The 15,034-nt window shown below is 39.8% G+C and overlaps 1 protein-coding gene across 4 annotated transcripts in view; it reads right to left on the reverse strand.

Annotated features, from left to right (window-relative positions):
- Positions 1-5,890: 5,890 nt before the first annotated feature.
- Positions 5,891-15,034, reverse strand: part of Rexo5 (RNA exonuclease 5) — a 45,123-nt gene continuing 35,979 nt past the window's right edge. For 2 of the 4 annotated variants that reach the window (XM_045142842.1, XM_004665408.2), the window contains 6 exons: positions 13,681-13,818; positions 10,887-10,979; positions 10,105-10,321; positions 9,697-9,884; positions 8,619-8,737; positions 5,891-6,146 (listed from right to left, as the gene is read on the reverse strand). In XM_045142842.1, the coding sequence (XP_044998777.1) occupies positions 6,065-6,146; positions 8,619-8,737; positions 9,697-9,884; positions 10,105-10,321; positions 10,887-10,979; positions 13,681-13,818 (837 nt within the window). In that variant the 3' untranslated portion in view covers positions 5,891-6,064. The remainder of the gene's footprint in view (positions 6,147-8,618; positions 8,738-9,696; positions 9,885-10,104; positions 10,322-10,886; positions 10,980-13,680; positions 13,819-15,034) is intronic. The other 2 variants (XM_045142843.1, XM_045142844.1) reach the window with 2 other exon arrangements.

Consider the following 15,034-nt stretch of genomic DNA (forward strand, 5'->3'; position numbering starts at 1 on the left):
ATATGCCATTTAGAAAATCTGCAACCTCTGAGGGTGACTACACAAACTGAATGTTAGGAAACTATTTTTGGCAAATGGCTTGTGAACTGCAGTGTTTCTTGAGTACTTTATTCATAAGGTGATAGGAGATGAAGAGTTGCTTTATTGAATTGCTCTTTCCTCCATCTTTGCCAGATGTGAATGTATCATTTTTAACTTCTGGAGACTAGTAATGAGACTTTGCTATACATTCTGTGGTTGCCTCAGCAGCTCTCCTCATCTTGGGTGATAATGCCAACATATGTGAATTTGGTCCAGAAATCTGTATACACCCATCTGATAAGGGAAGGAAAAATATTCAAGTTGGCTGAAGACCCATATTTCAGCCAAATTCACAGGTTGTGGCAATGTGCAAGGCAGTATTTTCTATAACGATGGGCACAAACTAGCTTTCTTACAAAATAAGAAAGGAACAGGCTACAAAAGTGCCTGATAACCATAGTTTACTTGATGGTCTCACAAACTATAAACTTTTATTAAACCATGGTGGGAAGTTGCTTGGATAAAGACTTGTCAAAAAAATGTACAAAGCAAATCAATATTTTGATCAAGTTTGCTATATTTCCAAGTGAGGTCTTCAGTGCAACAGGTAGGCTAAATTGTAACTTTACAAGGGCTGGAAGAAAGCTGTTACTAAGGTTGTAGGGTTATTTCTTAGTTTTGCTGTTGTCCTTATGTTTGGCTAGAGATGACCTGAACATCTTAGTAACTGACAAAGTCTTCCTTGGAGGACTCCAGCAGTATTTTGTTAAAATGGCCAAAAGGAGTATTATGGCTTAACGAAGTGTGTTGACTAGGACTTATTTGAAGACATGTGACATTGATCCTTCTCCTACTCCACAAACCCTTCTGAGTCATACAGAGGGAGTTCCTACCACTCCCCTTCAGAGTTGATTCCCATGGTAAGCTATAATTGTAGCACATACCAGTTTAGACCGGGGACTTGCCTGCTGTTGAGAACCAAGTTTTCCCCATGCCTTTTCTGTTTTGGGGGAGGGGGTAAGAAATGATGCTTGAGCACGGGCTGCAGAAGCTAAAATGATTTGAGAGTTCTGAACAAATTCTGGTTTGGATGCTAGGGCCTCATGTTCTCCCTATTCCTTTTCTTGGAAATAGCCTACTTCCACTACAAACCTTGGGTATTACCAAAAGAAGCCATTCAGCAGCTGCTGCCCTCCCCACCCCCCAACCAGCAAGCATATATACGTTTGCTATGAAAGAAGTGTTTTCCCTCTAATCCTGTTCCTAGTCCTTAGAATCTGTGATAATTGCTCTTCCCTGCTACAGTAATACGGTTCTGGATTTCAAGAGGGAATTTGAAGCAATAGGCAAATAGGGCTTGGATGAATTGGTCCTACATATATCCTGCCTTAAGCCGCTGAGGTGATGAGTCCACTGCTCACGTGACCCTCCACCTTTGTGGATCCCTCTTGGTTTGTGACCCTTGTATGTTTCTTGAGGTTGTACAAACTTGACAAAAGTCAATACTTTTGTGTTCTCTGCACTGTTGCACTCCTTAAATGCCCCCTTGAATATTAACATGTTACATTTTTGTCTTTGATGTCTACAGTATTTTTTTTTAATTTGGAAGGTTATCTGCTATTGGATTTAATAAATTTGTTTACCTATTAATATTTCTTCATAAAGCAAACTGAATTTATTTTGAGGCAAGGTTGATCCACTGGGAGCCTCTTCCAATATGACAACAGTCCATATAGAACAACATCCCAACTCTGAACACAGGTGTTGACTTTCCATGCAACATGCTTAATGGGTTGGCTTTGGGTTCTAGTACTTGCAGGCAAGTAGCAAATGAGTGTTTGCAGGTCCAATGCTGGAATTCCTGTAAGGAATTAAAGGTGAGTTTCAGACCACTCGTGTTAAATGCATGGTCCCTAGATCTATCAGTTTTGCAGTAACCAAAGCAAAGCAGACAGGCTGACTTTTAACTTTCACACTGCTGTGTGACCTCTGGCAAGTTAGCTTCTAAGTTTCCCTTTTATTCACATGTAAGATGAAGACACTTCCATCAGAGAGTTATAATTTAAGAAAAACACCCATGGCACCTCAAAGTGCTCAGTTATAAGCTTTCTCAAAATTTTCCAACAATGTTAGGTAAACAGAATCCAGAGAACAGCAAGGTGGTTGGGGAATTGTGTGATGCCACAGTGAACTTTCACCACTCATTGCTGTCCACAGGGCCTCTTTTGTGCCAAATGGGGAGGGGGCACGTTTAGGCTGATATGAGCCTTAGAGCTCCCATCTACTTCTAACATTCTACAAGTCTGATGTGGACTACTTTGGATTCTAGTTACCACTATTCAGGGAAGTTAATGACCAGGAATTTTACTTATTTCTTTGAAGCAGGTCCTGATGGCTCCCCGAAGATTTCTGGCCTCATGTTAGTATCTCCTAAAAATAAAGTGGTGGGGATTAGATATGTTTTTTCTTTTCAGCTTAGAAACCTTGGCTATGTTCCCTCATTAGCAAAAGGTTTCTGCAACTTCCTTGGTGACCTGGAATTTTTCTCTTATGACCAAGAGGGACCTGGAAGAAAATTCTCTTAAAAAGTGTGCCTGCATAAAATATGTATGTGTTCTCCATTGACTCTTGGACTTTGTTTCTTCTGAGTTATCAAACACAGCCAAGGTCTTACAGATTTGCAAATAAAGTAGAAGATAGTGATTTGGGTGCTTATGTAGAGCTGGAGTTACTCTGAGGACTTTTTTTCTATGAAGAATACTAAAAGTGGTCCAGGGGATGCTGCAGTCACTTCAACACTGCCTTCTTTCCTCCTGTCACATCACCAGTGCAGACAGCTGAGATGGCCCTTGTAGCTCTGAGTTTTGACCCAGAAAGAAAAGGAGTCTGGTACTGATAGGGAGGCTGCCTAACCTTCATTTCCCTGTTCCTTAAGAAGGCCATAAAGCACCAACTTGGGATCATTCTTTGTGCTGTTCTGACCTTGACTCACTCTTCACAGGACCACTCAGCAAGCCCTAGTAGAATATAAGAGAAGCAATAATGCAGCCAGCAGCAAAGCATCTTTGTGATCCAAAGTTCTCTGGAGGATGCTGCTGAAATATACTAGATATACTAAATATACTACAATATATTATTACAAGACAGAAGAAAACGTGGATACTAGTTCTAGTACAGGATATGGGCTTAAAGATCATAAGTGGCAAAAACAAATTAACTGGGTAAATTTACCTACATATGTTGGAAAAGCTTCTGTATGCCGAAGTGCCAGAAAGAGTAAGGGTTAAATCATTAGAAACGTATACACTTGATAGTGGGTATTTAAATAGATCTTCAGGTTGATCAGGACTTTCTAAGCATAAAAGTAAAAAGTCACAACAGAAAATAAGCATAAAATTTCCTAAGCTAGAAGTATTTTTTCAACAGCTGACAAATTGGAGATTATATTTTATCTATAACGAGCCCTTAAGAATTCAGTCTGGAAATGTAGTAAGAAAAGAAGGCAAAGGATATACACAACTTTGAAAAAAAAAATGGCCAAAAAGTTTAACAAAAAACTGGATGCCAATGTAACGGCTATCCAAACATAGAGTGAAAATTTTTCTTCAGCCTATTACAGTGGCAAAGATTTGAGACATTATCTATGCTGGCAAATGGATCTTTCTACACTTGAGATTCTTTAACTGTTAATGTGCTTTATTCCACTTTTAGGAACTTTTCTTAGAGAAATAATTTGCCAGGTATATATGTACTGGAGTATAATCATTTGTAAGCAACTTCAATTTCAACCATAAGGTAGTTTAGAGAAACAGCAATGTTATAGTATTCTACAGCTATTAACTGCTTTTGAATAATGATAGAAAGTTTGCTATAAGCTTGTAAAATACTGTAGTCATTGATTCTGGGTGATGAGATTAGACACGACTTTAATTTTTCAAGCTTCTATTAATGGGCATCCTATTTATAAGAGGTTGTTTGCAAAGTGGGCAAGGGCATGAAAACATGGCCAAGGGCTAGAGAGATGGCTTAGTGGTTAAGGCGTTTGCCTGCAATGCCAAAGGATCCAAGTTCAATTCTCCAGGACCCATGTAAGCCAGATGCACAAGGTGGCACATGCATCTGGAGTTTGTTTGCAGTACCTGGAGGTCCTGGTGCCCCTATTCTCTCTCTCCCCCTCTTTCTCTCTCTTAAATAAATAACAGCCAAGTGTCTGGACAACCCCAATAGAGGTAGAGAGGCTACAGAATTGTTCAAAATTCAAGAGTTCTGTGAAAACCTTTGGAGTTGCCTTTTTCCCATAAATGACACAGAGCCCTCTAGCAGCTGCCTTGGCAGTTCTGCACTGGCAGCCCTGACGGGTGTGGGAGGAAAAATGCACAAACGCACTTATGAATGGAATGTGTGTTTTGCAAGAGGCCAAGTTGGCAGCTTTGGTTTCCAAAAGGTGGGAGCATCAGCTAGAACACAGTGTGCAGACCAAGGTCTCAGAGGCCCTATGGGCCAGGTTCATTTTTGCAGAGCTCTGCAGTTGGGGCCCAGGGGGAAACCCTGACCCATTCAGAAGGAAATGACCTTGGCTAGTGTTAGGAGTAAGTGGAGTGCCTTGGGATCACAGAGTCTTGATCTGTTCTTTCTACACATTGCAAAGGATCCTAATAGTTGCCACTTATTGAGCACTTTTGACTATTCTGTTCTTTTCCACAAATTAGGTCTTCTAATTCTCATCTTTAAAGAAAAAAAAATACATATATATATATATATATATATATATATATATATATATATTTTTTTTTCTGTTGAAATGGTCTAAAATAAATTTAAGTGATTTATCCCACGATACACTGGAATATAGTTGAAGTTCCAACTCTGTATCCTAAGAGAGGAACATTGTCTCACAGTCTCAAGAAACAAGTATCAACTGAGGTCCCACAGCTTTAGAGCTCAGTTGGAAAAGAAGGAATCCTATTGTTTCAATGTCATACTAGGTTGGCAACACAGAATTCTTCTGACAGAGGGATTCTAGGTGGCAGTGTACAGACCCTAAATCTCTTTGGTGCTTGGTTACATCTAGGGGCAAAACTTACAGAAGCTATATTTATATGATTAAGCACTGACAGTAAATGTTTGGAAGGACTGGGCTTTTTTTTTTTTTTTTTTTTTTTTTTTCCCTAACAGAAAGCAATGTTATGCTGAACTTAATCTCAGGTTCAAAGGGACTCAAAATAGTAACTGTGATAACTACTTCATATACATTTTTGTGATAGTATCTTACTACTCTTAGTTCTTAAATAAAGTGGATTTGCAGGATCTGGGTGTATACAGCAAGGTTTTTGGTGTAATATATCCTGTATGACAGATTAGTTAACCTTCTCTGGAGGGCAGTTAATATCCCTACCAGTTTTGGGATTGTGTGCCTGTGTCCCAATGTCCTCTCTAACAAAGAATGCTCTCAATTTGAGTTGGTTAGGCTAAGGGTTGGTTTTCTGAATTGGGAGTTTCCAGTTCCCCAGAGAAGAGCTTGTGTGGTGGAGACATCTGCTGGTGAAGAGTGGTCCTGCAGCTGTATCCTGAGGAAGGAGGGAGTCCCAAAAACAAAACTGAAAAGGGGGTTTAGATTGGTTAAAACTTAAGTCTCCTCTCTGATGACTTGTCACATTTTCAGTTTAGCTTGTTTTTCTTCATTTTTTTAAGTACCTGGCAATGAGAAGACAGCTTGTCTTAGAAAATTTGCTTCTGATATTATAGCTCTAAGTGGGAGGGTTTTCTGTCAGAAGTTTCTCCTTAGTATATAGCATTTAATGAAAGTAGTATAGGAATAAGCACCTATGGAAACAGACACAAAGAAAACAATTTTCTCCTTCACACTGTCTTAAGATGAGCAAATGTTTGAGTTTTAAACATTTATTGAAAATTTTCACATGCCATGTACACCAAAGCTGTCTGTCTGCTGGATGGAGAGGCCTGGTAGCCTCTGAAAGGGCAGCAGCCTGACCCATATTCCCACAAAGGGTGAGAAATGGTACTTGAAAAATGATGGGTGGACTCATTCACATATGCTTGGGGTGTCACATTCCTCTTCATCTTTTATTTTCATCATTCCTAGGCCAGAGAGTGATCCAAAAGCACTGTAATAAAGAAGGAATAATGACAGGATTTTTATCTACAGAACTGAATGGTTATAAACATCTAGGATAGAAATTTGCAAGTATGCATGCACCACAGGGCATGTGTTGTGGTTCAAAGCACAGGCCTGATTGAAATCCTAGATCTGCCCCTTAAGAGATATAAGGTATATTTCAATTGAACATTTTTCATTTTTTCAACTACAAAATTCTAAAATATGTAAATTATTTCACAATTTCACAATAAAATATGTAAATTATCTCACAAAGCTTTTCTTGTTGAGAACTGTAGATGAATAACCAACATAATCTGAACATTTTTTTAATATACCAAACATAGATAATTCTAAGCACTTATTTAGTCCTCAAGACAACTCAGTAGGGGTGGAGCGATTGCTCATTCAGTAAAGTGCTTGTGGTGCAAGTGTGAGGGGCTGACTTCAGATCCCCAGAACCCACATAAATGCCTGGTTGTATATACTTATAATCCCAGCTCTCAGAAGGCAAAGACAGGCTGATCCTTGGGGGAAAGCTGGCTATCTAGACTGATCAGTGAGCTCTGCGTTCAACAAGAGACTGTGTCTCAAACAGCAACTGAGGAAGACAACTAACACTGATCTCCAGCCTCTACACACATTTGCCTACATTAACATAAGAACCCATGCACACCACACAAACTTGTTTAAATCACACAAATATAAGTGGCAGAACCAGGACTTCAATCCAGGAAATATGACCTCAGAGTCCTTAGAAATTGTTAGTTTGTCTTTCCATTGTAAACACTTTTGTAGCTCCTACTATGTGCCAAGCTCCATTTGAAAAGCTACAAAAACATTAATAATGCATATTGTGAAACACCTGGAACTGTGCCACCTAGTTATAAATATCCATAGAGATCTAAGAAGCTCTTTACAAACCAGGCAGAAAAGAGCCAAAACAATCTGTTTCCACCTGCTGTCTGAAGGTAATTGAGCATCTATATATCTACATATTCATTATATACATTGTGTGTGTGTGTGTGTGTGTGTGTGTGATTCACAGTTTTGCAGGTGTGGTGGTACATGCTTTAATCCCAGCACTCAGAAGACATAGGTGGGAGTATTGCTGTGAGTTCAAGGCCATCCTGAGACTATACAGTGAATTCCAGGATGAGACCCTACCTCAAAACAAACAAACAAAATTCACAATTTTAACATTAATTTCACTAATTTTTCTTTTAATAAGAGGTATATAGTTAAGAGGATTATGGCTGGAAAATTCACTAATTCACTCCAAATCCCAGTTTTGCAGGTGTGGTGGTACATGCTTTAATCCTAGCACTTGGGAGACATAGGTATTGCTGTGAGTTCAAGGCCATCCTGAGACTACACAGTGAATTCTAGGTCAGCCTGAACTAGAGTGAGACCTTGCCTCAAAACAAACAAAATTCACAATTTTAACATTAATTTCACTAATTTTTCTTTAAATTAAAGGTATATGGTTAAGAGGATTATGGGTTGAAAATTCACTGATTCACTCTGAATCCCTCAGAAATTTTGTCTTGAGACATCATCTCACAGTATAACCAGTATATGATCTTTAGTCTCCCAAGTACCAGAAAACAAGTATGCACCACCACATGGCTTAGAAAGGGAAATGAGATCCATTGTGGCACAGTGGCTTGGCCACTGTACAAATATTTAGCAGGAGCTGGATCCCAGAAGTATTCTTTAGGCTTAGAATCAGCTAAACAGGCCCTGTTATCACTTCAGAAGTCATCCTGGACTACAGTGAAACCCTACCTCGAAAAACCAAAACAACAACAACAACAAAACCATCAAGAGCTGGAGAGATGAATCCGTGGTTAAATACACTTGTTGCACTTGTTTGTCAAGCCTGAAAGCCTGAAGACCAGGGTTTGATTCTCTAATACCCACATGAAACCAGATGCACAAAGTGGCACATATAACTGGAGTTTATTTGTAGGGTGGAGGCCCTGGTGCACCCATACTCTTTTTCTGACTGTCTCTTTCTTTCTCTCTCTCTCAAATAAAATAAAATGAAAATGTAAAAGAAGGGCTGGAAAGATGGCTTAGCGGTTAAGCGCTTGCCTGTGAAGCCTAAGAACCCCAGTTCCAGGCTTCATTCCCCAGGACCCACGTTAGCCAGATGCACAAGGGGGCGCACACATCTGGAGTTTGTTTGCAGTGGCTAGAAGTCCTAGCGTGCCCATCCTCTCTCTCTCTCTCTCTGCCTCTTTCTCTCCTGTCTGTTGCTCTCAAATAAATAAAATTTAAAAAAATATAAAAGAATCAATAAATGTAGTAATATAAGACCACATAAATGTAATTTATATCACTTAGAACTGTGAGAATTAAGAAATAATTCATGTAAGTCCTCATTATGTGCCTGGAATATTAACAAAAGACCTTTTGCCAAGAACAGGCGGAAGTCTAGGGACCAGAGTTCACGAGGACAGCCCATCCAGTTCCTTACCTCTTGGTTCCTGGCAACAGAATAAGGCATAAGGTACCTGGGCTCAGACTGTAGTAGAGCTTTTCAATCTTCCGGCTCCAGCGACAGGCTAGTCTTTTCAGATGGTTTACTTCTGGAGTCTAGGACCAAAGCCACATGTTAACATTCAGCCAGAATACTGCTGCTCACTTTTGGAGGGTCTCTAAAACTTTCTGATGCTCTAAGGCCATGGGATCCCAGTAAAGGCCCTGCACAAATCTTTTGCCTGAAAGTATAGTCCATTCTATAAACCAAAGGTTGCTTTAGGACCTCCACAGGGATGAACAGATGTTGTCCTTTCCTTCACAGGGCCCCAAACTAGGGTAACCACATGACTGATGAGGCTTTTAGTCTACCCTCTCCCATTAAATAACTTTGTGATCTTGGGTAAGCCACTGACTAGCTTTAACCTCTATCTCTCTATGCTAAGTATGGGAGATTACACTAGGACAGGGTTTACCAAGCTTTGAGTATTCTTCTATCTCCACTTTGTATTAGTGGAAACAATGAAGACTGGCGTGGTGGTGTAAGCCTTTAATCTCAGCACTCGGGAAGCAGAGGTAGGCCAATCACCCTGAGACTACATAGAGAATTCCAGGTCAGCCTGAGCGAAAAGTCAGACCCTACCTCAAAAAACCAAAAGTAAATAAATAAATAAAAAGAAGTGGACACAATGAGCAAAATTATGACAGCCAAAATTTATCCTGTGTGTGCACCAAACTTTCAGAAACCCCGAACTAATCAATAAAGACTTGTCCAGCTCTCTGGTCTCACACTTTGGTCCCTCCAAGTTCCTTGGACAGCCACCTTAAAGACTAAAATTGGGGTTCAAACATTCTCTAAAGGAGAAAAAGTATGATAGACCTGAGAAAAGAACAGATGTGGCCAGGGCTGGGAGAAAGCTGGAGAGCCATACAAGTGGGGCGAGGTCAGAAAAATGATCCAAGGATCAAGTATCATTGTCAGTATTATTTTTCCACAGATTGAAGTAGTTCAACAAGGCCCAAAGCCAACAAACCAGACAGCTGCTTTTCCCTTCTAACCCCATACACTCACTCACCTGAAAGGTCTGCTTCTCCAAGAGAGGATGTACAACTTGAAGTCTAGGGGGCCTTACTGATTCAAGCTGTAAACCCTTGAGCCACACTTGGAGGTGCCTGGGGGTTAGGGCATGCCTGCCTTTCAGATTCCAGTTCTTGCCTGAGAGTATTTCAAGGGCCCTCTCTGCATTGCCAAAAGTTTTGAACTCTGAAAGCAAGAACAATCCAAACTTTTATTATTAAGGGCCAAAAAAGCAGATCAACATATAAGTGCTAAAGTCAGCCAATGCATGAAGGTAGGACAGAATGAGGAGCTTCTATTGCAGTCCACCCCCAGGAGGGGATTTAGTAAATCCCTTCTCTGACTTCATGTTGTCACCATCTCCAATCTCATGCAAAGTTGTACTGGATAGCACAGGTAGACTTACTCAGAAAACAGTAGTCTTTCTGCTCTCTGCTTTTAGCATCTTTAGGCAGGATCACAGCTTTCAGGCCAAGGAAGAGGTTGGACTGCTGCAATAGCTGTACTTTAAAGGTTTCATTCACTCCAGCAATGTAAAGAGTACCTTGGTTTTCAGAATCTTGCTCTAGCTCCTTCACAAGGTTGTCACACTCAAGGGTGAACTCCGTCACAGGCCTCTGCACCTAACCAATGAAAGGTACTCTTTGTGACAAAAAGTCACCACTTAATCTTCAGGCATGCTATTTATCAGTACCTTAATTTTGCAGCTTCCTAGTTTGTAAGTAAGCTAATGATAATGGCCTCACAGGGCTATGAGTAGGGATTTAATATATATTTTCATGTAAACTTATTCTCTACAGTTCCCTGCACCCCCTCCCAAATGAAATCCTCTTCACTTACACACACACACACACACACACACTCTCTCTCTCTCTCTCTCTCTCTTCAAAACAGCACCATCTCATTCCTCTGAAAGATAAAGAAACGGACAACCTCAGAAAATCACCCAGGACAAACTACCCTGTGCCTGAGTAACATGAAGGAAAATAATGAAGACCCCAATCTATCCAGGCTCATTTTGAAGAGTCTTAGTCAATGCTAGGAGAATGCTACACTTGGCTGTATGCATTCCATAACACAGTCTTGTTTTCTATATGTTTTAGGCACACTGTAGATGTGAGCTGTGTTAAACTCAGGCATGACTGAAAGGGGCTACTTTCAAATTTTTTTCTTTTTTTGCTATCCTACCTTGATGCAGAAACCTTCTACTACAGTGCCATTCATGGACTCTATGGCCAGCTGGGCAGCTTCCAGGACTTCATACTGTATACACAGATGAGGCTGTAGAAAGACCAGTATTTCTTCATTGTTGTTTTCCAGCTCAAACTGCTAGGAAGTTCTGGGAAAAGGACCCAAATAATATCATTTGGGCCAAAGCCACTACAATAGATGCTTTTCTGTGTTTGAATAGTTAGACACTGATTGTACAATCACCAAAGTTTTAAAAACCAGGAACTAGTTTTCAGAGAATTAACTTTCATTTGCTATTGAAAATCAAAGCCCATTGCTCACTCATGGATGGTGTGTTGAAAGCACTGTCAAATTCCTTTCTACCCAAGTCATAGACAGAAATTGACATTTGTCATATTAACTTGACTGTATACAGACATCTATCCAATATGGTTCAGAGGCCTAGAGCTGTTTTCAGTCAGTGGTTCTCCAGTCTCCAAACCCCACAGGACTAGGGTTATAGAAGAGCATGGCCACACCCAGCTTTTTAGGTAGGTGCTGGGGAAGTAAACTCTGGTGGTTGCAAGCTTTTATGCTTCAGAGGTAAGCTTGCTTAACTGCTGAGCCATCTTCACAACTGCCACTTATTTGCACTTTTAGTTATAACAATTAAAAGCTTTGGAAAGGCATATTTTTTAAGTATCTAATATTATGTACTTAAGATAATTTTGGAAGCATTTATGTTTTACTTCATTGTAAGTTATTAGAACTATAGCCTTGATTCCAAATGTACACAAGAAATTTATAGTGAAGTCTTTTCCTAATCCTTTTACTCAACTACCTCTTCCTTTTTTCTAGAGCCCCTGTTATTACCAATTACTACATAATGGTCTATAGTTTATTTTTATTTTTTGAGACAGGGTCTGGCTATATAGTCTTGGCTGGCCAGGACTAACTACAAAAACCAGATTGGCTTTGAACTTGTTGCAATCCTATTGCCCCTGCTTGCTGAGTGTTAAGGTTGCAGGCAAGCACCATCATGTCCAGCTTCTATAGATATTCTGCTATAATGTTTCTATTTCCAGTTCCTTTCATGGCCTCTTCCATTTCTGTATATGGACATATTGCTTCAGATATCAACTTTGGTCTTTATGATATAAAATGATATGCCTATGAAGATAGACTTAAGTCCTTTAAACTATATGAACTAAGATGATGCATTTTTAGCTAAAATAATTAAATACTTTAAAGAGAATTTATAGTAATAAAGATTCTACATACAGAAGATATTATATTAGAGAATTGAAAAAGAAAATCACAAGCTGGACATAGTAGTATATTCTTGTAATCATAATTATTCATAAGACTAAGTCAGGAGGATTGCAAGTCTGAAGCCAACATAGTCTATACGGTAAGACTTTGTTTCAAACTAAAATAAAAAGGGTTGGAGGGCTGGAGAGATGGTTTAGTGATTAAGGTGTATGCCTGCAAAGCCTAAGGACCCAAGTTTAATTCTCCAGGTCCCACGTAAGCCAGATGCACATGGTGACACATGTGTTTGGAGTTCATTTGCAGTGGCTGGAGGCCCTGGTGTGCCCATTCTCACTCTATCTCTCTCCCTCTCCCTCTTTTTGTCTCAAATAAATAAATAAAATAGATAAATACAATGTTAAAAAAAAAAGGGGGGGGTTAGTACCTTCCAAGGCTCAGGGTCTATTGCCGAAGACGTGGCAGAAAGAATGTAAGAGCCAAAGGAAGGGTAGGACTCCTTACAGTGTGCTCCCCCCAGACACAAAATGGTCTGGATATCCATGACCTCACAGTGCCTGACACTACCTATGTAAGACCATCATAACAGGAGGAAAAGATCATGACATCAAAATAAAAGAGACTGATTGAGATGGGGAGGGGATATGATGGAGAATGAAGTTTCAAAGGGGAAAGTGGGGGCAGGGAGGGTATTACCATGGCATATTTTTATAATCATGGAAGTTAATAAAAAAAATTTTGAAAAGAAAAAAAAGGGGGGGAGGGTAGAGATGTAACTAAGGGGTACATGCCTTAGGTTCAATCCCTAGTTCCACTAAGAAAAATAAAATTAAAAAATTAAATCAGGAGGCAGAGGTAGGAGGATGATCATGAGTTTGAGGTGACCCTGAGACTACATGATGAATTCCAGGTCAGCCTCTAGAGAGACGCTACTTTGAACTGCCCCCACCCTCACTGCCAAAAAAATAATTCAGTACTTCTGAAGCATTAGTCATTGTTTTTGTTGTTGTTTCTAGGTAGGGTCTCAGTTCCTGTCCAGGCTGACCTGGAATTCACTAGTCTCAGGGTCACCTCAAACTGGCGATTCTCCTACCTCTGCCTCCCTAAGTGCTAGGATTAAGGGCGTACACCACCATGCCTGGCAAGAGTCATTGTTATTCTTAAAAAGTTATTTTAGCATTGAAAACTGAGGTCACAATTAGATGGCACCCAGGCTACATTCAACTAGCAAACTTATTTTTGCCTGGCATACATTACTAATTTCTCTTGAAAATCTAGCCAGGCACTGGGGATATAGAGGTAAGAGGATTGCTGTGAGTTTGAGGCCACTCTTACCTACATGGAGACACTACCTCAACACCCCCCTAAAATAAACCCCAGAAAATCTAAAAAAACTGGGTAAATTGCTCAGAGGTCAACAACTGCCCCCATCAGACAGAACCGAGATAAACTCACTTCACTAATATTAATTATGGGTATGGCCCACAAGTCACCTGAAATTCTAATTGGGACAATAAAATTCTAAATTTTCTCATTTTCTTACCCTGTGAGTTTCAAAAACAAGAGTCATTGAATGGACTGGGCCGAAGCTGTGAAATATCTTCTTCAGAACCACAAGGTTACAATTTTTGCTAAATGGCCCAGCATAGACAGTTGACATCTCCATCCATTTGATCATCATCTATAGAAAAAACAATAATATAATGAAAAAGTAGTTGTGAAAAGAGAATTTAAACCATTAATCCAGACATCACTTACCTTCTAGAATGCCTTAAGAATTTTTTAATTAATTAATTAATTAATTTTTAAATTTTATTTTTTTTAATCTTTTCACAATTTTTATTAACATTTTCCATGATTATAAAAAATATCCCATGGTAATGCCCTCCTGCCCCGCACTCTCCCCTTTGAAATTCCAAGAATTTTTAAAATATAAGTAATTGCCAGATTTACAAAAATGTGTACTGTAAGGATGTTCACTATAGTACTATTGGTAATAGTAAAAATTGTATACCACATATGCCACTGTGGTACTTTGAATGTATGTTCCCCACTGACTTAGGTGGTAAAATTAAATTTGTAACTTGGATCTCCGGCCACCTGACTGGAGGAGGTGTCACTAGGGTATAGACCCTAGAGTCTAGCTGTAAGGTATCAATGGGGGTGGATCTGAATACCAGCCCAAAGGTGTGAGAGAAAGCAAGTTTGTGCTTTATTTCTGTGTGTGCTGGTGCTGGTGTCTTGCTTACTATTTTTTGGTGTTTGCTGGCTGATGGTGGTTTCTCTTTCTGCTTAGATTTATGAATGGGACCCAGCTTCAACCATCATTGATGAAACTTCCTTTCCCCTGGATGTGTAAGCTTGAACTAGAGCCCTTCCCTTTCTCTCCCATAAACAGTGTTTAGAGGATCATCGCAGCAACAGCAATACTAGGCGTACCACACAGTAGATAATACTACTAAGCATGCCTCCATAGTAAGATACAGTTTAAAATGATAAAATTACAAAACAGTATACATAGTCTGCTTCCCATTTTTTAAGGTATTATTTATTTGAGAGAGAGAAAGAGACAGAGAGGGTGAGGGCATGCCATGGCCTCTAGCCACTGCAAACAACCTCCAGATGTATGTGCCACATTGTGCATCTGCCTTTATATGGGTACTGGGAAATCAAACTTGGATCCTTAGACTTTGCAGGCAAGTACCTTAACTGCTGAGCCATCATCTCTCCAGCCCTGAATCCCATTTTAATAAAAGCTTATGTATCTATTTATTCAAGGGAGAGAGAGTGTGTGTGCACGTGAGCAAGAGCATGTGCACTAGGGCCTTCAGCCACATGCACCACCTTGTGTAACTGCCTTATGTGGGTTCTGAGATATCAAACATGTATCCTTAGGT

The sequence above is a fragment of the Jaculus jaculus genome, chromosome 2 (genome assembly GCF_020740685.1).
Source record: "Jaculus jaculus isolate mJacJac1 chromosome 2, mJacJac1.mat.Y.cur, whole genome shotgun sequence".
NCBI classification, from domain to species: Eukaryota; Metazoa; Chordata; class Mammalia; order Rodentia; family Dipodidae; genus Jaculus; species Jaculus jaculus.